This window comes from Mchenga conophoros, linkage group LG16 (assembly GCF_057382185.1).
Source record: "Mchenga conophoros isolate Kocher_MC1m ecotype Shallow Benthic linkage group LG16, M_conophoros_male_GT1.1, whole genome shotgun sequence".
NCBI lineage: Eukaryota > Metazoa > Chordata > Actinopteri > Cichliformes > Cichlidae > Mchenga > Mchenga conophoros.
Window position 1 is genome coordinate 13434777 of NC_140541.1, and position 25365 is coordinate 13460141.

General features: G+C 43.1%; 1 protein-coding gene across 4 annotated transcripts; it reads right to left on the minus strand.

Moving 5' to 3' along the window:
- Positions 1-1838: 1838 nt before the first annotated feature.
- Positions 1839-24572, minus strand: rif1 (replication timing regulatory factor 1). 4 transcript variants are annotated; one of them, XM_085249356.1, is made up of 37 exons: positions 24369-24572; positions 23851-23899; positions 22838-22972; positions 22673-22751; positions 22486-22582; positions 22200-22330; positions 21945-22039; positions 20638-20827; positions 20447-20539; positions 20132-20270; positions 19892-20043; positions 18967-19084; positions 18710-18889; positions 18207-18317; positions 17655-17717; positions 16905-17005; positions 15616-15702; positions 15457-15530; positions 13933-14113; positions 11559-11666; positions 11311-11460; positions 10958-11057; positions 10585-10874; positions 10288-10490; positions 10043-10136; positions 9830-9961; positions 9464-9606; positions 9287-9376; positions 9149-9203; positions 6277-8908; positions 5996-6162; positions 5778-5906; positions 5614-5700; positions 3808-3923; positions 3547-3697; positions 3333-3456; positions 1839-3216 (listed from the first exon to the last, which is right to left on the minus strand). In XM_085249356.1, the coding sequence occupies exons 3-37, from the start codon at positions 22951-22953 to the stop codon at positions 2927-2929; spliced, it is 7068 nt and encodes a 2355-aa protein (XP_085105482.1). In that variant the 5' UTR covers positions 22954-22972; positions 23851-23899; positions 24369-24572; the 3' UTR covers positions 1839-2926. The 4 variants fall into 4 exon arrangements, with proteins under 4 accessions (XP_085105482.1, XP_085105480.1, XP_085105481.1 ...); XM_085249354.1 differs by having other exon boundaries at positions 5996-8908; positions 22200-22327; XM_085249355.1 differs by having other exon boundaries at positions 5996-8908; positions 19027-19084.
- Between the last annotated feature and the right edge of the window lie 793 nt (positions 24573-25365).

Below are 25365 nucleotides of genomic sequence, written 5' to 3' on the forward strand. Positions count from 1 at the left end.
CGAGGCATTACTGCTTGAATGCCTGTCATGAATTTAGCTCATCAAAATGCAATTGTCTGAAGAAAGTCTTTAACACTGTCCCAACTTCCCTTAAGTACAGTGGCAGTAGATGTGGGCTGGAGATGCAATGAACCTGCAGGTGACCACACCATCTGTGATCGAGAGCTCATCTCTCCTGGTGTCCTGCAAGGAAACAACAATATTCTTTAGAACACCAAGTTATATTTGGTCTACTTATTTCATTTATCTGTGGCCGGGTTGTGGGAGCAGCAGCCTAAGCAGAGAACTCCAGACCTCCTTCTCCACATCCAGCTTATCTACGGGAACTCCATCATGTCTTGGGTCTGATTCAGGGCCTCCTCTTGGTGGGAGACGGCCAGTACACCTCACCTGGGAAACGCCCAGGAGGAATCCTTGTCAGATGCCAGAACCACTTTAACTGGCTCCTTTCGATGTGGATGAGAGAAAAAAACAAAAAACAAAACATGTTCTGTCTGTATATATAGACTGTATATATAAGACATCAACAGGGCGTTTTTACCTAGAGAACTGATGATCACTGGATTCTTTTTCTCATTTTCAGATCATTGTAAGTATAAATGATTGTGCGTGAAAATTCAAAGATCATCAGTTTGTGAAATAGTCAGAACAGCCCGTCTGTTTATGTTTTTTTAAACATAATGTGTGTGTGTGTGTGTGTGTGTGTTTGCAAAATATATACAATGTGCAGGGGTTCAGGGCTCCAAAGGAAGGAAATTGCACACAACCACACTCTCTTCTGTTTACACACACTGCTCTTCTGCCACTGACTCCTTCTCACTCCATGGCACTCAGCCGAACTCGGGAATCTGGGACAGGTTACAGGGGCAGGTCCAGGGAATCTATTTACAGAGACAAATAGTTAGAAAAAAGCTAGAGAATCACAAGGAAATAAGATGAGGAATTTGCCGGGGCTACACAAACTCAGGTTGTACAACGATCCAGCATTGAGACGCTCTGAGTCACAAGTAGTTGCTAGGGAAACTAGGTCAATGACCAGCAGTTGGTGATAATCAGTCCAGGTGCGTGGGCCAAGGGCAGGAGCCCATAATGAGCTCTGCCCAGACAGACAGGAGGCAGTGAGAGAGAGAGCAAGAGAGGAAACAAAAAAACAACAAACACGTCCAAGAGTGAGCTAGCTGGGGAGAAACAGGGATCCAGAACATTATCATTCCCAACGTGTAAAATACTGGGATTTGTCGCACCCCTAGGGGTCTCATACTGAAGCAAAGGGTACCTTTCCACGTCCTTATTATCTGCTCTGGGTTCTCAATTGACTCCAATATAAACCCACCGGCGGTAATTTTAGCAGCCTCAAGTAGTAGTAGGATTGCGAAATGGACATCATTCAGCCCTGGAAATGGCCATTTTGTTGAGACCAAATTTCCAACTTATTAGTTTACCTGTAACAGGTTCTATTACAGTGAGTGTATTAAAGTGTATACTAGCTTCAGAGATTGGATTAGAATCTGTGTGAAGTCGTGTAGGGGGCAGATGTGTTTACCTGTAATTTGATTTGTTGTAGAGAAGAACAGAGGGTTGAGGGAAGAGCATTATGAGGAAGACTAGGTCTTTTTTTTTTTTTTTTAATAACTTCTTTCTAGGGTTCTGGCTACTATGGTGTGTCAGGGTTTGTCATCACTGTACTATGACAGGGGCTTCAGGTGCAACAGGCACCAAAGGGACAGGGAAACATTTACAATGTGGATAGAAGTGCTTGGAAATAGCGACGGTGCTGATTGGATGCATTTTGAATTTCCAGCAAAGACCGATATCAAAAACACAACATGAGCACACAGCAGAGATCATTCACTTTAATTCACACATCTGTGTGGCATATTGATAAAATACTTCACGTAGTAACAGATCAGTTTGATCCAAATGGAGAAGCTAAAATGATGCCTGTGCCAAGACTGGAGCTGGAAACTTATGGATTTACGAGTGTTCCTTTCCTCTCCTCCTTTGAATCCATAACTGCAATAATGTATAACAGTAGCATATCAACGGCTATGATCCCATAATAGAAGGAAGTGTGAAATCAGATGGTAAGCAAAACAAGCAGTACTAGTATTTAAAAGTATATTTCAATGCTATGACTTTTGTTTAAAGTCAGCAATCTGCGCAGAAAACTTTACTGTGACCAGCAAACAGTGTGGAGACATGTCAAGAAAACTGAGAAATGCACCGAATATCTTTGTACTTTTTCAGAAGGAGATGTAGACCTGTTTAAGGATTTAATGAGCATATTCAAATTATTTTATTTAAGCATTAAAAAAAAATAAAAATCACAAAGAATGAAGTGCTGAATGTCTACGTAAAAAAACAAAAAAACAAAAAACAAATCAAAACAAAACAGGATATTTAAGTGAGATGACAAAAGGCAAAGAAACTCTGAAACTACAAAACATCACAACACAGGAATTTATCAGCCTGTAGAATATGCACATGGGAGGAAAGCATATGAACAAGGCATGAAGGCTTCAGCTGCACATGGGGAACATTGAATTACTTTATAAATGTCTCAGTCCTTTAAAACAATGTGCAGAGAAAGTTTAAATGTAAAATGCAGAGACTGCAGCTATTAAAAATCATCACTGTGCAACTGTGCTTCCCTTTCAGTGTTTCTTAAATGTATAAACCCAACCTCAAGCATAGCATGAGAGATGATGTGAAATGTGTTGCTTGCATTTATTAAAAAAATCCTTCAAGCAAGAGGGAAACCGCCGCCCCCCCCCCCCGAAAGGGATACTAAGTTAAAACCCTAAAATCTTCTTTGTACAATGGGCTCATTAAACCATCCTCAAATATTTGTATCTTTTGTTGCAGTCCTTGAAACCCTTCGGTGTGTGCTTCATAACAGATACAGCCGTCTGACGCTTCAGTCCTTTCAGTGTTTGCCGTCTGTCTGGCAAAGGCGAGTCTGCAGCTCAACCACGACACGTCTCATCATGCCTCCCAACTGATCGTGCATCTCAACAAGCTGCTGTGGTGAGCAGACGCTCAGTTCCTGTGGTGTCATTCTGCAGGACAGTGTCTCTATTTCTGATGACAGACTGTCTCGGGGTAGCTGGCATTCAATTGTCTCATCTCCATCTGGCACCTCTGGTGTCAGATTCCCAGAGGCGTCCTGCTCAGGTCTCTCATCTGCACAGACAGGCTCGTCCACCAGCTCTGTTGCTACAAACACAAAGGGGAATTCTGTTTACATAATTCTAAAGAGATCAAGAGATTATTTGCATGGCATCACTCAGGACATTAACTTGTCACTGATGTAATACACAATTTTTACATACCCAGTGTGTCGCCTGACGGTTTATCCTCTTCTGTGTTTTGAGGGACACTTGTCTCTTCCAGTTCAGAAGTCATCATCTCTGTTTCATCAAAGCTCTTCAATTCATCCCCGCCCCGTCCTTTACGCTGGAAAATGACAGTGAGACATCAGGCACATGTGGAAAAGCTGCAGTAATGTTAGTGTTTGTGCTGGGTGGTGTTAGCCTACTGAGGTACCTGTTGTTCATAAATTTTGAGTGCTTTTTTCACATTAGAGATCTTCGGGGAGCGAATTGGCAGAGTCTTGATTTCACTGGGAGTCAGTGCACTCAGGTCACCGATCGTTTTAATGTTTCGGGCACGAACAAGCTGCCCAAAACCTCGAGACCTATGAGGAAGATTGAAGGTAAAATGAGTCTTGGTTACTTTGGTCAGAGATTAACAGAGAATAAATATTTGACCAAAATTTTCCTTTGGTGAACCCCGTGCTGTCCTCACCACATGTTAGAGGAAATCTGAGGCAGCACAGCTTCCACAGGTGTAGAGCAGCCAACCAGGGCAGGGTAGATGCAGTCTCTGGAGACAGGTCGAGGTTCCTGGCCCATTTCAGAAATCTGACAAAAAAGGTTCTATGTATCATTAGGATGAAGTCTGATACCTATGTGAAGCTGGAATAATCAACATGTTAATGCTACTGGGACTGAAATTCTGGACCTATGCCAGCGTTTTTTGGGTCATTCCTTCTCTTTCTGGTAAGAAAACAACAACAAAAATGATTCTAAAAACATGAGTGAAGCCTCATGCAGGATTCCAGATTAGGGCTGCCACGATTAGTCGACTAGTCGCAATTACGTCGACGACTAATTTAATAGTCAACGCGTCGTTTGAAGCTTTGTAAGATCCCGAAAGACGCAGGAATAAGTAGTAGGATTTAAGAGTGTAAAAGCAGACTGAAACAGAAGATGGCAGCACTGCATGTACAAGGATGCCAGCTGCCATTAAACCCCGAAGAAGAAAAAGCTGTGTCCGGTATCATAGCTGTGTCCAAATTCAGGGGCCACATCCTTCAGAGACTGTATTTGTAGGCCGATTACGTTACAGCAACGCGACAAAGGCCATGAAAATTTGAACACTCCTCCAAATGCGTCCTCCTTTTCCCCAGATTTGAAGGATGGGTGGGGTGTATACTTCGTGGCCCAACCTATCCCAGAATTCATAGCGCAGCTCAGCCAGTTCCAGTTTCCAACAATAGCGGCAGCTACGTAGTTTTAATATTACTCCTATTACTCTTTCTGGGTCACAAAATAAACTTTTAACCTATTTTCAGGCAAGAATGTAGCTGTGTAAACTTCAAATATCTTCTCGGTTTATCAAGACATCACGTATTTGCAAAAGTGATCGGACATTTTCTGAGACATCTGTTACCCACCAGCTCAATAGCTAGCCGGGGTTCAAGGCTCACTAGAGCCGGCGAGAACACCAAACACCCAGCACATCGAATTTACTCCAGTGTCCTGTTATATTTTAGATAGCAAGGAGCAGACCGCTGAGTTTATTAAGTTCCACTGAGACAATCTGCAAATTTCATTAAAAGTTTAATAAACTATCATCCGTTTTTATTTTTAGTTAGCACATACCTTAAACACTTAAAGCTGTAAGCTAATGATAGTTATATAAGAGCAGATGCTGCTGGTGCAATAAGCTGAACGTTTTACGGCCAATGGATGCATGATCTGATTAATCGACTAATCGCAAAAACAACCGGTGACTAGTCGACTATCAAAATAATCGTTTGTGGCAGCCCTATTCAAGATACACCCCAGTTGCAAAACTAAGGACGGGTACTGAAATCCAGCTGTACTAAATGGGCTTGAGGCTACATTTTTCAATTCAATTTATACAGTGCCAAATCCCAACAGTCGCTTGAAGGTGAAGACCCTACAATAATACATCTGCCGAGTCTGGTTGGGAATGAGGGGAGAGAGATGGGACATTAAGGAGAGATCAGCGTTATCAATAACTATTAAAGACCAGAGTATTAATAATCTCCAATGGCAACAGCACTTTCTTTCTGAACTTCTTTAAGAAGAATTCTGATTGGTACATTAAAGTTCTTTCATATTTGTACCTGACCAGCCAGCATGCTACCTGGGCAGCTAACTGGCACCATCTAATCCAAAAGAAAAGCCACATGTATTTTTCAGAAGTCTGAAACTAAGCTTTAGAAGTAAAGAACACACTGGGCTAAAATGTTGTTTGTGTGTGGCAGCTTACTGGTGAGAAATATCACATTTGTGTACTTACCAGACATTTCTTGGAGCTCTTGTAACCTGGGCTGTGAAGATTTCTAGGATTCAGTATCACCAAGCCCTTTGTTGGAGTAGTGACATGCTAAAAGAAGCAGAAGACCGTCAGGGTTTGCATGGTTGTAAAATATCGCAATTACAAACACTGATGCTCAAACATACCTTTGGCTGTGGAATATTAGTAACCCTTGACCTTCTAGGTGAGCTGGTTCTGATGGCTGGGCTACGACGATCGATGTCGTCTGCAGTTTCCTGCTGCTGGATTGGATTAGCAAAGGACACACGCCTGGACTACAAGTCGACAACAAAAAAAAAGTTACAAATATTTCAAGCCAATGTTCATTTGAAATACATTTTACCAAAATGTGTTCATCACTCACTTTAACAAGAGGTGAAGGAGTGTCCACTTCCAGTGGTCTCTTCTGGCCCTTCTTAAGAATACTGGTAGAGGGTGAAGCAGAAGGAGACCAGGTACCTCTGGTCTTGCCACTGCTGGGGCTATGTCCAATATCTGGAGCCATTACAGTCTCCAGGTCCTTCTGTTTCACTGGAGAATCAAGAAAATCGCCTTTACTTGTAGGTTCTGATTGCAATGAAGTCTTACAAACATCAGTCAAAGCATCAGTGCTGGCAGTATTCTGTTCATCCTCCACAATCTCACTTTGACCATCTTTTTCATTCTCCTGTGGTGGTGTGGTCTCTTTCTCAGCACTGGCCTCTGAATGCTGAATTGAAGCAGCATGTTGTTCCTCCTCAGAAAGGTCACCAGTAACTTTTAGACTCTCCATTTGCGTGTCCGTGTTCTCCTCAGGAGGTCCTCGGGGACCTGAATTTAAATCCAACATTTGTTTTTCTGTCACCACTTCATCAGCTTTCTCCTCTGGTGACTCCCTGACTTGCACACTGTGCGTTGCCTCATTAGGAGGTGCAAGTGTCTGTTCATTACACACTTCGACAGATTCAATCATTTCCAAGTCCCCTGTGTGATTTTGTGTGGTGGAATCATCACCATTTGTTTCAGAGTCTCTTTGCTCTGTGTCACTAGCTGGCACAGTCCTTTGCTTTGAGTCATCAGCTTGAGGTTCTGGACCTAGAACATCATCTACTTCCATCGGCAACTCTTCTTTACTTTGAGCTTCAATTTTATTTGTATGCTGGATCAACTCAGAACTAGGTGAATCTTGGGTTTTTGATTCCTCCAAATCAGTGACATCTTTTGCTTCGGTGATTTGACTATCCAACTCCTGAGAGGCATCGGTGTCAAACTTTTCCATATCTTTCTCAATAGTGTCCTTCGATTCGACTGCAAGAAGTCTCTGAAGTGATGCTCGGGGCCTCCCTCTTTTCTTTTTGGGAATGACTGAGTGTTCTCTGACCTCAGAGGATTCAGATTCTGAGGACTCCATACTTGCCATTAACGCTGGAGAGGACCTTCGTCTGGAATATCTGCCCCTGCCTTGAGAGGACTCTGAACCGGAAAGATCTAATGACTGAGAACTCTCTGGTGTAGAGCTAGGACTTGATTTTAGTTGCTCCTCTAATAACTTGCTCCTTCTAGTCCTTCCTCCAATTCGAGCGTCTGCCTGGCCGACTACAGAATTTGTTATGTGAGAATTAGACCTCATTTGCCTTCCTGATGAAATTGTATCGTCATTTTTGTCTTCAGATTCTGACACTTCAGATGATACCTTACTTCTTCTTGATCTACGTTTAGAGGGGCTATCAGTAGATGAAGGTGTGATCACTTGAGAGTCTTCTCTACTTTCTAGTTCGTTGTCTTCATCCTTGAGTAGTTCTTTGCCTAAAATATTTGTCGTGCTTGAGCCAACTTGGGACTTATTAGTTGGAGAAGTAGTGACAACTTGAGAATCCTTTTTGGCGTCGCCAATAGGCTCAGACTCCTGCGACTGGCCTTTAACTTGAGGTGAAGAAATAACCATTTCAGAGTTCTTCGGTTTCTCGCCATTGTTTTCTGACTTTTGGGACTCACCGCCAGTTTGAGGAGAAAGAATGATTGCTTGGGAGTCTGTATCTGACTCCTTGTCTTTTTCAATGTGGTTTACTTGCTCATCTGTGGCAGTTTGACAAGACTCCTTTGTGTCAGGCAAAACGTTTTTTTCCAATCCATCTTCATCACTGAATGCTTTGCTCTGTTGACTAAGCCCACCCTGTGATTGGCTTTCATGATTAGACTGCTTGTCTGATCTTAAATCAGTTTGGCTGGACTCATTGGTGCTTCTCCTTTTACGTCCAGGTTTATCAAGTAACTCCTGTGAACTGGTGTTCAGTTTGATCTTCTTGCGAGCTCTACCTTGAGAATTGGTTTGGCTCGACTCACCCGAGTCCCTCTGAGCTCTTGAGCGCAATCCTTCTCTACCGATATCCTCTGCAGCTTGCTTACTTCTTGTGTTTGGTCTGCTCTGCATCAGAGACTTTGGAGAATCACTGATAGGCTCTTCTCCAGAACGTCTCTTTTTGACATGTGAGTATTTGGCTTCCCGTTCCTCAGGGTCCTCTCCAGGGAGCTGAGGTCTGACTCTCTGGCGTCCAGATCGTCTGGGTTCACTGGGAGATGTCTGACTTGGAGATGACTGAGAATCCTCCAGAGCTGATTGAGATTCCTCTTCCTGACTTGAGGGAATTATATCCTGTGAAATAGAAGGTCTTTTTGTGCTCTCCATTTCAGTCTGTGTATCTGGGATGACATTTTCATCCTCCATTGAGTCACTAGACAGTCTCTCAGTCAGCTTTACGGGCTCAGTTTTTGTTCTACAGTCTTTGGGTCTTCGAGGGGACTCGTCGGCATTGTTAACTGAGCACTGAGAGCTAGATTTTCCTGTCTGAATGGATTGGGAATCCTGAGAGTTTGGACAAGTGACAGGAGATGAGTCCCGAGAGGCTGATGTCTTGCTGGTTTTAGAGGGTTCTTGGCTATTGGATATCTTTAAAAGAGGGCCTGTAAATGAGGACGCAGTGCTGGGGCTGGCGGGTTTTCCCTCAACATACTTCTCCAGAGTAATGAAAGACTGACGACGACTGTTGGGTTTCTGGGGAGTCCCTGAAACCAAATCGGATGAGGGAGAGATGTTAGGGCTTGTGCCTTCTTTAGACTCTTTGTCTACATCTTCACCCCTATCGTCACTCTTTGCATGCTCCTCCATCGAAACATCTGCACACTCTGGGATAGTCTCTTGCTGCTTGCCATTTTCTGTCAACTTCTCTGCATCTGTTGGGCTGGCATAGTCTTGCGTCTCTTTCGTTTGAATTTCAGCATCTTCTTTTTCAGTGTCCATCTGAGGAAGGTAAAAGAAACAAAAATATAAAAGTTATCAACTCTCTCTACAGATGTACACCAGAACTAACTGATCAATATATCTATATAGTGTTCATTTGGCAATTGCACAGTTTGGTTTCAATGTTGAGCTGCTTGGTGCCTATAGAAAAGAACAAAACAATGTCTATGTTATCTATGTATGTACTCATTGCTGTTAGCTTATGTAGTCAACTAAAAGTGGAGTTGTGTGTTTTGTTACCTTGTCAGTAGTCTTTTTGTTTACAACATCGACTTGTTCAGTTGGCAATTTGTCCCTGTGGAGGAAAATATAAATAAATTCTCTGTTAATTCTGAATATGTTTTATTGCAGGGATTTATTGTGATTCTGAGAACTTACAAAGAGTCTTCTTGACTCTGCGTGTACTGTGTGAAGGCCGTGGTATCCAGAGAGGCATCAAGGTTGTTGTACATGGCAGGAATGTCAACTCTTTAACAAAAAGCATTTGCTTTACATAAACAATCATGTGAAATCCAAATGAGCAAATGAAAACAGGCTGAAGAGGGCAAACCTGACCTTTTAGTCCTTTTCACCTCTTTCTGATGCTCTGTCAGAACTCTCTCCTTCGCCTCAGGAGGAATGAACACAAAGTCGATGGATGCCTCTTCTTCCAAGACCTCCCTGCGGGGTGGCTTGGGTGAACCAAAGTCCAGTTTTGTCTGAAGGGAAACAGATGAAATCAGTTTTGCAATTAAGGGCGACAATAAGGGATTATTAATTATAACATGTCTAATTGATGTTGTGTTTTTAATATGAGTATCTAAACAAATCAATATGGATAAGCTGGCTGGTTAATTGTGTCTTTTTTTTCCTCCCCCCCCAATGTGTTTATTTCATCCAACATGTCCCTCAGGAAATTATCAAGTTTGATTCTAAAATTACAGAAACTGGCTTGTTGGTCTTCATTGAGCTCTTCTCCTTCAGCTCAGCAGTCTTTCCCAGCAGCGAGTCCCTCTTCCCCACAGATGAAACCGGCATCCCGCTGAGCTTTGTCTCCAACTGAGAATTCTCACTCTGAACACAGAGACAGAGAGAAAGTGCTGAATAAAGCTGAAATCACAAAAGTGAAAAACAAAGATAACTAGGGCAACTCACTGAATACTGTCCACTGAGCTCATCGGGATAACTGACGACCTCGAAGCCAGGAAGAATGATCGGGGTCTTCTGTTTCACCTGGCTCAGTACTGGCCTGTGTTTATATTAAACATTAGAGTCTTAAAGCCATAGGAATGCCCCTGCAGGGACTAGGAGCCTCTGTAGGAGTACTTTTTCCACAGTAGTAGTTTTTAAATGCAATAAAAATTGTGAACTCATTAAAAAAAATTAATGAAGACAATCACCTCATCTCATCAGGATACGTGAGGCTGACTGCATTGGCAAAGGTGGAGTTCCAGAACTGGGTGACTGAGGTGCGGAGGTGCTTGTTCTTGTGCGGAAACACCACACAAAGCAGAGGAGAGAGCAAAGCCAGGAGTTCATCATTGTGGGCCAGAGAGGAACGGCTTTGCAAGCAGTTGAAAACCTCACCAAGAAGCTTCTCCAACTGTAGGAAGGGAAGAGAAAAGGACAGACATTAAAACTAAACCCTAAAATGACAAATGCTAAAAACCTACTTGGTCAGCTGATGAGGAGCCCACCTTTCCCAGAAGCTGTGAGGTGAACTTGGATGGCTCACTGGCTGCATTTTTATAAAGGAGAGTGAGGGGATGAATCAGAGAGTTCAGAGCCTCCTGGACAACATTTGCCAGAACGAGGTTTGTGAAGAGAGCAGAAAGGACGGACAGCAGGGCCGAGCCTACTGCCTCAGAGGAAGCCTCAGGGTCCTCCAGATAAACCTCTAAACACTGTACCAGCAGGGACTGGAACATAGACAGGTTGCCCAGGGCTTTATTCCTCTTTCGCATCCAATTCACAGGAGTATGGGGGGCTGGAAGAAATGACAGGTTTAGAAACTAAGCGCATGTGTGTAATTTGTATAAAAGATGAAGTAAAGCTCGTTTCAGTTCTTACACTTAAGCTTCTGCTGAAACTGAGGCGTGTACGGAGAGAAGTCCACACACTCGACCATGACATGGAGGATACTGGCAACAGCATTACACGTCGAAGGAACCTGAAGGATCAGAGTCAGATTAGAGTTCTTCTAAAGGCTGCAAGCAATATTCTTACCTCTGTGGAATTTTTTTAAATCATGACAGATTGATGAATCAGCTTATTTTCCAAATATTCACATCTCTGAAAAGGTTTATTTTTTGTCCATATTTGTTATGGAACATGAAATAAAGTCATGTTTATTAGGTTTGAGCTTGTTATACTCGGCTGGAAAGCTTCTATGTAAAGCTGTTTATACGTCACCATGTACTCACCCTTAGGGCTTCTCTGTCTATTGCAGCATCCATCTTTGCACAGAGCTCCTCGCAGCAGATGTTCTCCTCAGCTGTGACCACCAATGCAGAGCAGCAAGCAAATACTTTGTAGAGCTTGGACCATGAAGAAAGCATCGACTTCTGAGCCAGCTGAAGAAATTAAAGGAATGAGAATGAAGTCATTGAAGCGGACTGAATGGAAAGCATGACTTTGTTATTTCTTTATGGTTGTTCCATTTGCACCAGACCTGTGGCAGTGGTGTGCCGTGTAAGAGATGTGTAATGGGGAGCATCAGGGCAGAGTGCATAGCACTGAAGTTGTGCTCCAGAGCGTCACCTTGGTTCACTTCATTAGTCTGTCAAAATAAAAGAGTCAAAGGAAGTTAAACGCTGGTGCTACATTTGTTAAATAAGACTTTAACAGGACGTTAAGGTACAAAAAAACAAAACAAAAAAACTTTACACTGCGTTCCAAATTTTTATGCAAATGATGTTTTTCTCTGATTTTTTTTTTCTCTGAATAGTCGATTCAAATGACAGTCAGCATAATTTTAGAGTCATCAACCATTAGAGTACAACTCAAATGTTACTCAACAAAACTGCCAATGAAAAAGTGTTTTTCAAAAATAATAAACTTAAAATGCACTGTTCCAAATTATTACGCACAGAGTTTCAAAACATTTTATAGATAGTAGAGAATTGAAAATGGTCATTTGTTGAATTTGCAGCATTAGTAGATCAATTTTACTGAAATCAAAAACATCTTAACAGGTCAAAGCTACATATTAACATAGGACCCCTTATTTGATAGCAGTTTTACAATTCTTGCATCCATGGAACTTGTGAGTTTTTGGAAAGTTTCTTCTTGAATGTCTTTGCAGGATGTCAGAATAGCCTCCCAGAGGTGCTGTTTGGATGTGAACTGCCTCCCACCCTCTTATTTTTTGGTTTGAGGATGCTCCAAAGGTTCTCAATAGGATTGAGGTCAGGGAGGAATGGGGACCACACCATGAGTTTCTCTCCTTTTATGCCGATAGCAGCCAATGATGCAGAGGTGTTCGCTGTAGCATAAGATGGTGCATTGTCTTGCATGAAGATGGTTTTGTTGCAGAAGGCACAGTTCTTCTCTTTCTACCATGGAAGAAAGTGGTCAGTCAGAAACTCCACATACTTTGCAGAGGTCATTTTCACACCTTCAGGGACCCAAAAGAGGCCAACGAGCTTTCTCCCCGTGATTCCGGCTCAAAACATGACTCCACCACGTCCTTGCTGACGTTGCAGCCCTGTTGAGACATGGTGGCTGTCCACCATCCACCACTGCATCCATCTGGACCATCCAGGGTTGCATTGCACTCATCAGTGAACAGGACTGTTTGAAAATTAGTCTTCATGTAGTTCTGGGCCCACTGCAGCCGTTTCTGCTTGTGAGCATTGGTTAGGGGTGGCCAAATATAAGGTTTATGCACAACTGCAAGTCTCTGGAGGATCCTACACCTTGATGTTCGCAGGGCTCCAGAGGCACCAGCAGCTTCAAATATGTGTTTGCTGCTTTGTTAGCAGCTGCTCTCTTAGTCTGATGCATTTGTCTGGCAGAAACAGTCCTCATTGTGCCTTTATCTGCACGAACCCACTCAGCCACAAATTTCTTACATTATGGTGATCATGCTTAAGTTTTCGTGAAATATCTAAGGTTTTCATTATGTGTCCAAGGCATTCAACTATTTCACGCTTTTCAGCAGCAGAGAGATCATTTTTCCTTCCTATATTGCTTGAAAATGGTGGTCTGCTTAATAATGTGGAACATCCTTCTTCAGTAGTTTTTCCTTTAATTGGGCTCACCTGGCAAACTAATGATCACAGGTGTCCAAGATTGATTTCAGTCATCCAAAGAGCCCTGAGACACAATTTCATCCATGGGTTTAATTGAAAAACAACTTATTTAACCTTTATGACACTTAAACACAATTGGCATAATAATTTGGAACGCGGTGTATATTCTAAACTTATTTGGTCTTAAACTTGCATTTTTCTACATCCATATATTAATAAGTGGGCCACCAAGCAAGGCTTTGTTCTTCATACTCAGGGTTTCCACCATTGCAGTGCAAACCCTAAAGTTGCTTCCAGCTTTGGAGAATTATGTTGCGTTTTTCTGTCTATGTCTTTGGACTGTGGGAGGAAGCTGGAAGAAACCACACAGACACAGGTAGAAAAACTAACACTGTCATGATATTATGAAAGGATACTAAATAACCTTGACCCTATCAAAAGTAATCATTTTTAAACATGCTTTTGGCAGTTGTATCAGTATCATTAGTGTCAGAGTTTATCCTTGGCCCCATCTAGTTTATCCCCTACATTTATCTAAACAGTGCTGGCTCCAGTCCTCAAAAAAAAGTAACACGCGGTGCCTGTGTTCCACTTTATAAAGCAGGCTAATGTGTTGCTTAGAACCCCTCTGCCGATCAAACAAGCCTCTAAACTCTGCACTAAAACTTCAACATTCAGACAGGTAAAACTATTGTCTTCTCAAAGTTGACTTGTTGCAGACAAAGTGAAACAAAGATTTTTTAAATGTTCCTATTAAACAACAGCAGTGATTGTCAATAATCCCGCTCCTACTTGTGTGACGATGTCAGTGAGGGAGCTGACGACCACGCTCCACATTCTCAGCAGCTGCTCCTTGTTCTGCAGAGACGTGGCACTGCGGCTGATGGCACCCAACAGCGATTCTGCAAATGCTAGAGGGGAGGTTGGACCTGACAGTCCACAGTTGACCAGCGTTTGAAGGCAGTGATAAAACCTGCAGACAGATTCAGGAGGCAATGCATTAAGCAAAGAAGATGAGAGTGTGTGCATACATAGATATCTAATATATAAGCAACTGGATATCGGGGTGGGGTCTGTATCCAGTAAGGGTCCCTAGGCAAGATCCAGGCTATCAACACCTACGCCCTGCCCTGTGATCCCCTGCTTGGATAATAACCTGGCCAAAGGAGGAAATCGAACCCACTGACATCAAGACAAGGAAGCTCTTTACCATGCAAGGAGGGTTTCACCCCCAAGTCCAGCACCCTGAGGCTGTATGCTTAGCAGAAGGAAGGAGGCCAGGGACTAGTGAGTGCCAGTACCACGGTCCAGGATGAGACGATGAACAGCCACGAATACATCAGGAAGATGGCCACAACCAGCTGCACGTTCAGTGAATAACTCAGGCAGCATAAACTGAAGAAAGAGGAACCACCATCATGGAAGGACAAGCGCCTGCACGGTAAGTACCACCGGCAGATAGAGGAAGTGGCTGACAGGCTGAAAAATTATTGTACACTTCATTTGAATTTAGGTGGTTATAATTACTTGTACTGATGCCTCCACAGGAGGACACAGCAGGAAAGGAGCATCCAATGGGACATTGTGGAGGGTGCTTCAGGAGTATGGGGTGTCTGGCCCATTATGGTAATTAGATCCCTGTTCAACCATAGCGAGAGCTTGTGTTGTATTGCCACCAGTAAGTCGGACTTGTTTGTAGTGACTGTTGGGCCTCCCGAGGCTGAGACCAGAAAAGGGTGACGTGCCTACTCTGAGTCAGGGATTAGTAACTACCCCAGGTGGAGCGGTTTTAAGTATACCAGTGAGGTGAGAATGGAGCGTGAGATTGACGGACTGGAGCAGTGATGCGGATGCCGCCCCAGTCAATTTAGAAGTCTAATACGTTCCTACCCTCACCTGTGGTCCTGAGTTCTGAGTGGTGAGCAAAAGAATGGAGGTCTCAGATTCAAGAGGAGGAATTTTTTTTTTTTCCCTTCCATCGAATGTTGGCTGGGACTCAAGACTTAAAGTAGAGCCTCTTCTCCTCAACACTGAAAGGAGCCAGGTGAGCCGTTTCAGCTCTCGTGGTAGATAGAAGGCACTTAATCATAGAAAGTGCTTGTATGTATGGTCCTCAGGAAGAGTAGAAAAGCGCTATGCAAGAACCAGTTCATTTACCATTTGTAGCAGGTCTTGACTAAGTGACCAACTATCTTGTCCCCCCCCCCCCAGTTTATACAGTTTTCAGTAAAATTACTGGAAGTAATGCACAAGATGTTACCAGTATCTTTTATTGTGTTCCTGTGGAATGAGAATCAAACTAAGTAGTAGACCCACCTCTCATCCTCAACGTAGGCTGGAAGCATGCTGCTGTCGTAGAGGAGGAGGATGAGGAAGAGAGCAGGTGTTCCCTGAGGAGTTAAACAACATTTAAGCAACATTCTGTGTAAGCACTTCCATGGAGCTATGCTAATCGTTGAACCATGAAGCACTCACATTTAGCACGTCCATCTTGCCCACTTGATAAGATGCAGAACTGAGAACTCTCTGAGGAATTCCTTTCACTGTGGCTTCAAACAGAACCTAAGGTTAAGAAGAAAAACAAAAACAGTCAGTGCAGTAACAACTTCTGAGCACTGAATCAGACCCAACACCTCAAGAAGCAGCCCAGTGCCTGGTGGGACTGTCTATCGAAGACATGTACCTGTTTGGAACCATGATAACAGGGTTCTTGCTGATTGGAGCTGGCTTGGCCCTGGCTTATCGAAGATTAAAGAAAATGGAATCAGCTGTTCAAAACCCCACAAGGCTGCCCACTGTGATTGAAACGATGGGACAAGTCGTGAGTTCTCAAAATGGGCTCATCGAACGCAGCACGGATAAGATCTTGGAGATGCTTGAGGCTACCGTGAACACTCAGAATAAGACCGCTGAGCGAAAATTGGATAACATCTTGGAGAAGCCAGCTGTGGTCTCAAGGCTGTAGCCGAACAAAAACACCCTGATAACAGACTGTGCATAGACTGTTTCTTCCTATCCTACGCAAGGCCACCTGGGTTGGCTGGAAGATTGTTTACTTAGCCTGGCAGGGCGAAGGACACCGTCTCAGCTGAACTCTGGACACACACACACACACACACACTCATCCCCCCTCCCTTTCCAAACGCCTTCGATGCTTGTCCCCTCCCGGGGCAGATGTCCAGCGCAGACATGCTGCAGGACCGGATGCGCTGTCTACACCGGCTCTCTCTCACCCTTACCCGCCCCTGTTGCTTGTGTTGTGTTTCTATGGTGTATTGATAGTCATGTGCTTTTTGTGCTGGGGCGTTTTTTGTTCTGTTCTCAAACTGTTCTCCCATTAGGAGCTCAATCTGAGTGGAGTTTTTTTTTCTCCTCCTCTCACCTCATGTTATGTATTTTCGTTGTTTTTTTCCTATCAGCCTACCTTTCTGACATGACTTCCCAATGTGATGTTTGTGTAAAGTTTGGTCAGAAGATTCCTTTGTAAGTGCGCATGCGCCATTAGCGTGCTGCCTGCTGTAACCTATAATGTACTTCGGGATTAATAAAGTATTCTGATTCATTAAAACAGGTAAAACGCTAACAATATCAGAAACAACTCAAGGAATGATACAATCTGACATAAAAACCTATCCTTTGGTGCTGCTTCTCAAATCATTTCTATAAGTGACAGTCTGTAAAGCTCTGCGTTTCTTATGAACAGACTAATTCTAGTTAAATTTTCAGTAAGTGAGTCAGTCTTAAAGCTTTCTGCATAACCTTACCAGGACTCTGTCTGCAGGCAGAGATTCTGAGGCGATGATACTCTGCAGAGCTTGAAGCATCAGTGTCAGTACTTCGCTTCCCTGTCGCTCCTTCTTATTGCCTAACGACAGAGCACAAGTATTATTCAGCAGCGAGTCCAACATCAATATTGTCGTCTTTTCAGGCTCTGCTTGAGATGAGTCATCATTGGGGACAGATCCCCTCAGAATTGTAGTCTTGTCACAGCAGTCCAGACTGAAGACCTGAACGCTCCAACTTAAACTGATGATGAGATGTGACAGGGTCAGGCAGAAGAGGACAGTGAGGTCTCGCTCGTCCTCCCATGGAACAAAGCTCAGACCCAATCTGAGTGCTCTATGTGGCGCTTTGAGGTCAGACCCATGACTTTAAGAGCCCACCCTGCTGAGCAGCAGCCACAACACAACTAGAAATTTAACCCATGATTAGTTATTTAACTACAACAAAAACAAAGAGCAGTGGAAACTGCTGACATTTCTGTTTCTCTGCAGATAATCACTGCCACAGTTTTGCCAGCAAAGATGAATGATTACTAAAGTCTGTGTGCATAAAGGCTCCCGCAGCTTTCTCCATGCTTTGTTACTTCTTTATCAAAAATCTAACTTACATTTGTTAACGAGACAAATAAATACATGCAAACGAATTAAACATTTTAGATTATCCCACCATAAACATTACACACAAACCAGTTAGCTCCACTGTCAAATCAATCAGGTACCTTCACTACTTACCGGACTCTATGGTCAGGGAAACAAACCGGACAAGACTTGTCCATATGAGGGTCAGAAGAGATTCTGCAGGAGAAAAGAGCTTATAAGCTTATGTTTATATGGACTTAGGAGAGCAGGTTTCAGGTTTAAGTAATCAGTCACCCTATTTTCCAACAAATCCTTCAACAGTCTGTGACAAAGAACTTTTAGACCTCTTATCACAGACCTACATGATTAGCAGTCTGTCGCCCTAACACTACTTCCTTTCTCCAACTCCTCATCTTAAAAAGATTTCCTCATTAACATCAAGATTCCCAGTGACAACATTAAGGGGAAAAAAGCCCTCTGACTCATTTACAAGTGGCGAGGCTCAATTTTTACAGCCAAAATGATGCATCACTTCCGCATCACGCCTGAAAGCAGCAATGGCTTTGTTTGGACCAGTGTGAATAAGCACTGGTGACAAAATGCCATTTTTCTTCTAATGCATTCAAATATATTTAGTTTTGAAAATTCATCTCCAAATCAAAGTCGAGGTGAATGTCAGTCGGTGGATGTTTCTGTGAGGTTTACCTGGAGCATCTTTTCCGATGTTGATGAAGCCATCTCTGGTATTCGAGATGAGCACAGCAGCATGTTTAGTAAAGGAGGAAGCACCAGAGAGGAGCGGGTGGTTCAGGGGCTCTACAAAGAAAAACAATAAAAGGTATAGAGGAGACACACTAAACTCAAGTACTTCTTTAAACACCAAACTGGATGAGATCTTCTTGTCTGTGTTCCTGTGAATGATTTTTTAAAATTTGCACTTGGAGACAAATTTGCAGAAACATGAGCATTTCTGGGACATTTCCGCATCTACAGTAAAACACTTTCTCTTCCCTGTGGTCCCATTGCCAGAAAAAAAGACCAAAATGGAACTGGACAGAGCAATGGAGAAAATGAAACAGAAAAAGTATTTGAAATTTAAAAGGCATATTCTTTAGAAACAGTGGGTTTATCTCTGCACCTCCTTGTGTGGAGCCTGAAGGAACAACTATAAAGCAGGCTAATGCAGAAAACATGTGACTCTGACCCACCGAGACTCAGGATGAGTTTGTGTTTTGCTGCAGTCGCAACAACCTCTGGACCTCGAAAATAGTGCAGCAGCATCTCTAGTCCGAGCAGCTGAATCGACGGTATCGAGGAGGCGAGCTGGATGCTGGAGTTCAGGCTCATCCGAGATGTGTTGGCTGGGCTGTTGAAGCCTGGAGCACTTGCTGCAGACCGAAACAAACACTACATCAGTGTCTGTGTAAGCTGGATTAGTGCATTACATGTGGAGGAGTAACCGTACCAGTCTTGGGTGTACCAGGAGCAGCAGCGCTATTTTGAGCGATAGTTCTGGAAGGAGTGCCTGGTATAGAAGAGGAAAAGTCGGAGCCGATTGTGCACTGGAGCAGAGGTACAGAAACCTGAAAGACACAGAAACACTTCACTCACACCAGAGTTTCACACTTCATCACACGTTAGGAAAAACTGACAAGCTAGTAAACTCTGTGTAGATGGAAATAAAGTTGTGTCTGCATGAATTAAGAAGTAAGAAGAATGCAGTACTGTTACATAAAATTATTAAAAAGGACCTCCGTGACTGTTCACTGTTGAAGTAAACTCTGTTACCAAGATGTCTAAATATTGACTCATGTAACCCAAAGAGTTGATTACACTATTATACAGCTATGATGCATATGAAGTATTAAAGTAGGACTAGTATCTACTGCTGAAAGAGGGCTAAGTTCCCAACTGTGGTACTACTGAAGGTTAGCTCATCTTAGACTGGTCAAAGTTAAACTGATAAAAGAATGTGGAATAAGGTGCATTTAAATAAATAAATAAGCACAGTGCAGGATGTCTGACTGTTTACTGTAATTGTCCCACACTTAAACACTTTAAAATCACTTATAACAGATCTCTAGTTATTACCGCAGTGTCAATTAGCTTAAGTCTGCAGTACCTTTTAAACATGACTAATTACTGAGAAAAACTACCCTATAGCTTCACCAGTGACTGCAATCACACACTAAAAGTCGCACAAAGTCAGAGAATTAGGGATAATGTATGACCAAGTTTACTGTGAACAGAGCAAATCAGTGTGACAAGTGTGTGGCGCTGCAGCCAGTCCACTCTGCCACAGAAGCAGAACTGCAAGGAAGAAAATTAATTCTATAAAATAATCTTTGTTTTGTTTTTTGTTTTTAGAAAAAACAAACCGGGAATCTAACCTGATCAAAGTTGGGTGACAGGTTGGGCCCCAGTTGGATCACCAGGTACCACCACACCTCCACCTTGGTGAGCAGCAGGGCTTCCGTTCTGACATTGATGGATGTGAGCGGCTGCATCAGGAGCTTCATACGTTTGGCACTGCACAAGATGTCTTCGGGAGCACCAAGGGTATAGGTTTAAGATTTCAGTTTGACCACTGAACTTCCTATTAAAGACAGGATGAGTGTAATGGGGCTCACCTGGATTCAGAGCAAAGTTATCAATGAGGCTCTTCCAGGCAAGAAAGGCGATCTTCTTAATGGTAGGAGACGAGCTGCGGAAACCAAGCTCCTCCAGGTGCAGGAGAGAGTTGATGAAGGGACCTCCTCTGTGCAGCAGCTGAGCAGGAGACACAGTTAACCTGGCTGATCAGGCCATTCTTATCATTCAAAAAGAACAAGGAATTCCAAAGTTTTAAGCAAACCCAACAGGCCTTTCTCAGAATTTCTGGACGCAATGACTACTAAGTTACACTCATTTATTTAAATATCAGAGACCAAATATACAGACTTTACCTTCCCAAGCAGTTTCACAAACAAAGGCCACAGCTTCAGGACATTGGTTTCGTTCTTGGACATGAAAAGTTTCTGCAGTTCTGGTATCAGTTTCTATGAAGACACAAAGACAGTTGAGCAGAGATTATTACAATTCCCTTTTCACAAGCAACACCAAGCATCAAACTCCATAGAGACGTTAGACTACTCACTGTGGACATCATTGTTTCAATAACAGCAGACACCTCATTCTGCTTTTCCAGTAGAAGGGGCATGCCCATCTCCATGGCTGCGGCGGCCCGCAGACGCACCTTTGATGCAGAGTGGACCACCAGAGGGATTACCAGCTTTGCCCACTGTACTGCTCCTTCGCCCATCTGGGTGGGCACCTGCTCCAGCATCCTATAAACACCAAGGAAAGAGAGCCCCATCTCATTTTCCAATATAAATATTTTAGCTATCCATGTGCAGTACTTATGACACAAAAGAGGCCACACTTTCAAACAAGACAAGCTGACCAATAAAATCTGGAATGACACAATCTAGAATTTTAGATCTGAAATGAAAGCTGCACCAATGAGAGTACCACCACTGCTGTAACATCGGACTTGGGGGAACATTCATTATCCAAAATGTGTAATTTCTCTCCCTGCTGGAGTTGGCTGAAGGTTTGTGAAGCACTTCAGCGAGAGCCGATCAGCTGCAGTCAGAGCTCTGGTCCACAGAGTCCCACTGTGAAGCTTCTTTGTGTGGCCAATGCCATATTAGCGTTTTGAAACTGGATGTGAAGAGTGAGGGGTAGCTCTGACTAAGTAAGTGAGGAACACTGCTCATATGGCAGTAACAACCTTAGCTATACTCCTCTTTTTCTGGCCTTCTGGCCATAATGAAGACCACAAGTTCCAAAATTGCCTTCATGTTGTAATCAATAATCAGAATGAGCTTTATTGACTAAGTATGTGTATTCATATAAGGAATTCAAACTAGCAACTGAATCCATAAAGTGTTCATAATGACTGTTTTGTCACACTTCTACACAGCTGGACTTTTTGCCCTCTGCTGGCCATTAGGAAGAATGTTTCTTGGTCTATGCCAAAGGCCCCTGACATGCACAGCAGGGGAACAAAATGCACAAGTTACCTGCCCAACATCTGTTCACAAACAGACGCTCAGTATTCTAACTCATATTACACTAAGCAATAGCACTAAAAGCAGATGTGTTTTCTTCCACCAGAGGCTAACATGAAAGAGGTGTGACAACTAAAGAAAGGACATTGGCAACTTCTATTTATCCAGACTAAAAAGCAATACTGGGAGTTTCAAATAAAATATGTAATGCATTTCTCATCATCATGTAAAATTACTTATTGTAGAAAGCTGCAGGGAGTGTTAATATTCCATTTTGTGTGACATTTCCCTCGACCCAAAGTGAGAATGTCCCACAGAGCATGATTAAAGGAAAACAGGGCAGAATAAAATACTCTGGTTATCCAGAAGTCTGGCTTCAAATAAATCTTACCTGATTATGACATTCAAGGCTTCATGCTCCATTACCACAGAGTGGATGTCTTCCCTTTTCCACACGCTCTCCAGTGTTCCCAGTATGGACGGCACCTGAGTGTAGAAGAAGCAACACGGATCAATACAGCAGCTTTGGAAACGCCTCTGCTCCTGAAATCACTGCTACGTTTTCAGCAGTGTTGACCTGACAACATTTTCAGTACACCATGATGCTTTCTGAAATTGTAGCACATAAGGTTCAGGTGCTGCTCACTTTTTTAGAGACTTCTTCTGCAGGAAAGCTCTGTTTGGAAATCACCCACAATGCCCTGGTGCAAGTGTTCTTATCAGTCGCCTTCGACACCAGCAAGCAAAGTGCTGACAGTATTTCCGCTGCAAAGACTTCTGCAAAAAACAAACAAAAATAACAGTTCCATCTGGCCAAGTCAGATCTGCAGTGATGATGTCAAGGTTCAAAGCATTTACGGTCATATGTACAAGAAGGAAAAACATTTCTCGGTGCAAGACACAAATGCTGTCTGATGTACACATGAAGTTACCTGACACTCCAGAGACAACATGAGAATGGTATACGCAAAACCCCAAGGCTTGTAAGGCAGCTTGGCTCAGCTCAGCATTTGGACTAGTTATGTGAGCCTGGAAGTGGCATAAGAAAATAAGGCTTAAAATTTAAATATAAGCATGGAAAATGTAAGTTTCCGACAATTTTGCGCACAGAAGACTCACCAAGATGGCTTTACCCAAACGAGAAAAGTGCTTTTCAACTGCAGGGAGGAACTGGCGCCCCTCCTCTCCACTGAGCCGACTGTACAGCAACAATAGAATATTCTGTCACTTGTGGTCTAGTCCTAACTTACGTCAAAGTCTGACATACTGGGGCTCGTAACTTACTTGGCGATGGTGAGGTAGGCATCTGTCTGCTCTGACTGTCCAGCAGTGCTGTCCTCCAGAGACTCGAGGAGAGGGAGGAAGCTGGAGTTGCTCAGAGGCCCTGCCGTCGCCATCATTATTACTCACCTTCTCGCCCTTAAAGAGGAGGAGCAGAAAAGGAGGAGAAACATGAGGAAAATGGATAAAAATAAACTTTTATAGAACTGCCCTGTAATAGACTGTCCAGAGTTTATGCACCCTAGATCAGAATCTTCTTGAAAAGTGCAGCCTAGTGGCAGCTCAAGTCAGAATTCAACGGAAAAAGAAGAAATCAGACTCACAGTTGTAATAAAATCCCAAAAGTGCAGTTAATTTAAACCAAACGTCTGTTGTTCTGTTTGACTCTGGAGTTTATCAAATTCACTGTCTTTAAACCACAGCAACATCCAGTCCACTGTGTCTCTCTTCAACCACGTTTCTCATTTACCACCTGAGGGTACGTACACACTGCGTTTGCCCTCCAGCTATATGGAGATTAGTTTTTAGCTTTTGTTTTTTAATTTTTAAAACTACACACAAATACATAAAATAAACATTTCTGTTCAGAACGCACATTTAATTCCTGTTTCTTTACTAACACATCTGTAAACACATCTCTCATTCATTCAGATATTGGGTTTGGATGTGTTAATAAATATTATACAAAGTTAAATTTGTAACTGGCACAGTTGTGACACAGCACTGGCAGACGCCATATCTGGAGATATTTGTCAATACCATATATTTGCATCACTGATATTCTGACATATTTTTTTATCCCAATTATCTAATTTTCCATCGTTAGTACTAGTGATGATTTCCACTTGAATTTAGTTTGTGTGTGTCTATATGTGTGCTGGGGGGTTGAAGGGGGGGCAATTTCCTTGTCTGACTATTTCACACTGCATAAGCTAGCTGTTTATAACAGCGGGCTTCTACCCCAGAACTGTCACATTGCAAAATAATCACACAAGTAAAAAGATGCATTTACGTACCTCAGTGAGAAGTAGGTGAAGCTGCGATCACCCGCCACTGTAGATACAGCTGTAACACAGTGAAGAATGGGCTTCAAATACAGGCTTGCGACACATGTTCGTTTTAGCTGGCGATGTAAACGCCTCCCAAATCAGTCTGTCAGTGTCTCGCTACTAATGCCATTGCTGGGTTCTACACAAATAGAGCAACTATTTTGAAATGACACATCAAAACCTCTGGACGCATTTTCTGAATCGTGACTGAACAATTAGCAGCCTGCTAACTAGCTTTAACAAATTAGCAGCACTAGCAGGCTAAACGTCGAGTCTCCGGCTAGCAAAGTTGCCTTCGCGCCGGCGCACACACAGGCAGACGACGCTGCGGCTAAAACGTCCCTGCTCATCTGCCCTTATTTAGCCTCACTAACAAGAACACAAACCTGCATGGCTAACCAAACGACTGTTTACACTTGCTTGTTTGTTTGTTTGTTTCAGCCAACACACACAGCACGTCCCCGCTGCTGACACTCACTGCTCACCTAGGTCGGAGTTATGAGAAGGGACACATACACAGCGCCGACGGCAGCAAATAAGCTTCACTTCAGCGGCCACCACGCTTCACTGTCTGGATTGTTTTCTGTGAAGTGCAGCTTTTAATGGCTCCTATTTCAGCCTCCTTTTCTGTGTCTTGTGCCGTTACCCCGCGAAATTTGCTGGCGCCAAACCACCACGCCGACGTACAAAATTACCTTTGACCCCGCTACGTCACACTCGGCCTGCCCCTTTGAACTTATAAGGAGAGCCCCAGAGCTGACAGCGTCAGCTTAAAAGGCTCTGAGAGACAACAGAGCGTACAGTTATTATTGTGAATAGCTGTTTACAGTTGTGACTCGTTTTAAAAGTGGTAGAGAGTGTTCCCAGGGGGAAGAGTGCTGAATGAAGCTGACTTCAACACATATGTAGATGGAAGGAACAGAGGTGATGGGGAGGTGTTGGTATGGTGTTAAGGAGAGATGTGCAGATACTAGTAGATTTTGCATAAATAATGGACATGGATTTTTTTGAACACATTGCAAGAGGGAGGAGCAGGGAGATGTATAAGACCTGTGTCGACTACTGTGTGCACAAGATGCAATCTGAAAGACATGGGAGGCTGAAAGTTGATATGAGGATGGCATTGGATGGTAGTCTCTAGAATGCCTGTGGAAATCAAGAAGAGAAAACCAGTAAAGGGAAAACAAAGCAATAAATGGTGGAAGTTAAAAAAGGAAGACTGATGCATAGGGTTCAGGAGCTCTGGGTGGTAGTGACTGTTACAAGATGACTGGGACGTACATCTGACGTGCTTTGATGCTTTGATCCCAACTCTTTCTTGAGTTTGGATCAAGAAAGATCTTTCTTGATCCAAACTCAAGAAAGATCTTTCTTGAGTTTGGATCAAGAAAGATCTTTCTTGAAGAGAAAGATCTTTCTTGATCTTTCTCTTCAAGCTATGATTAAATGTTCATTCTTTGCAGATTTAGAGTATGTCTGACA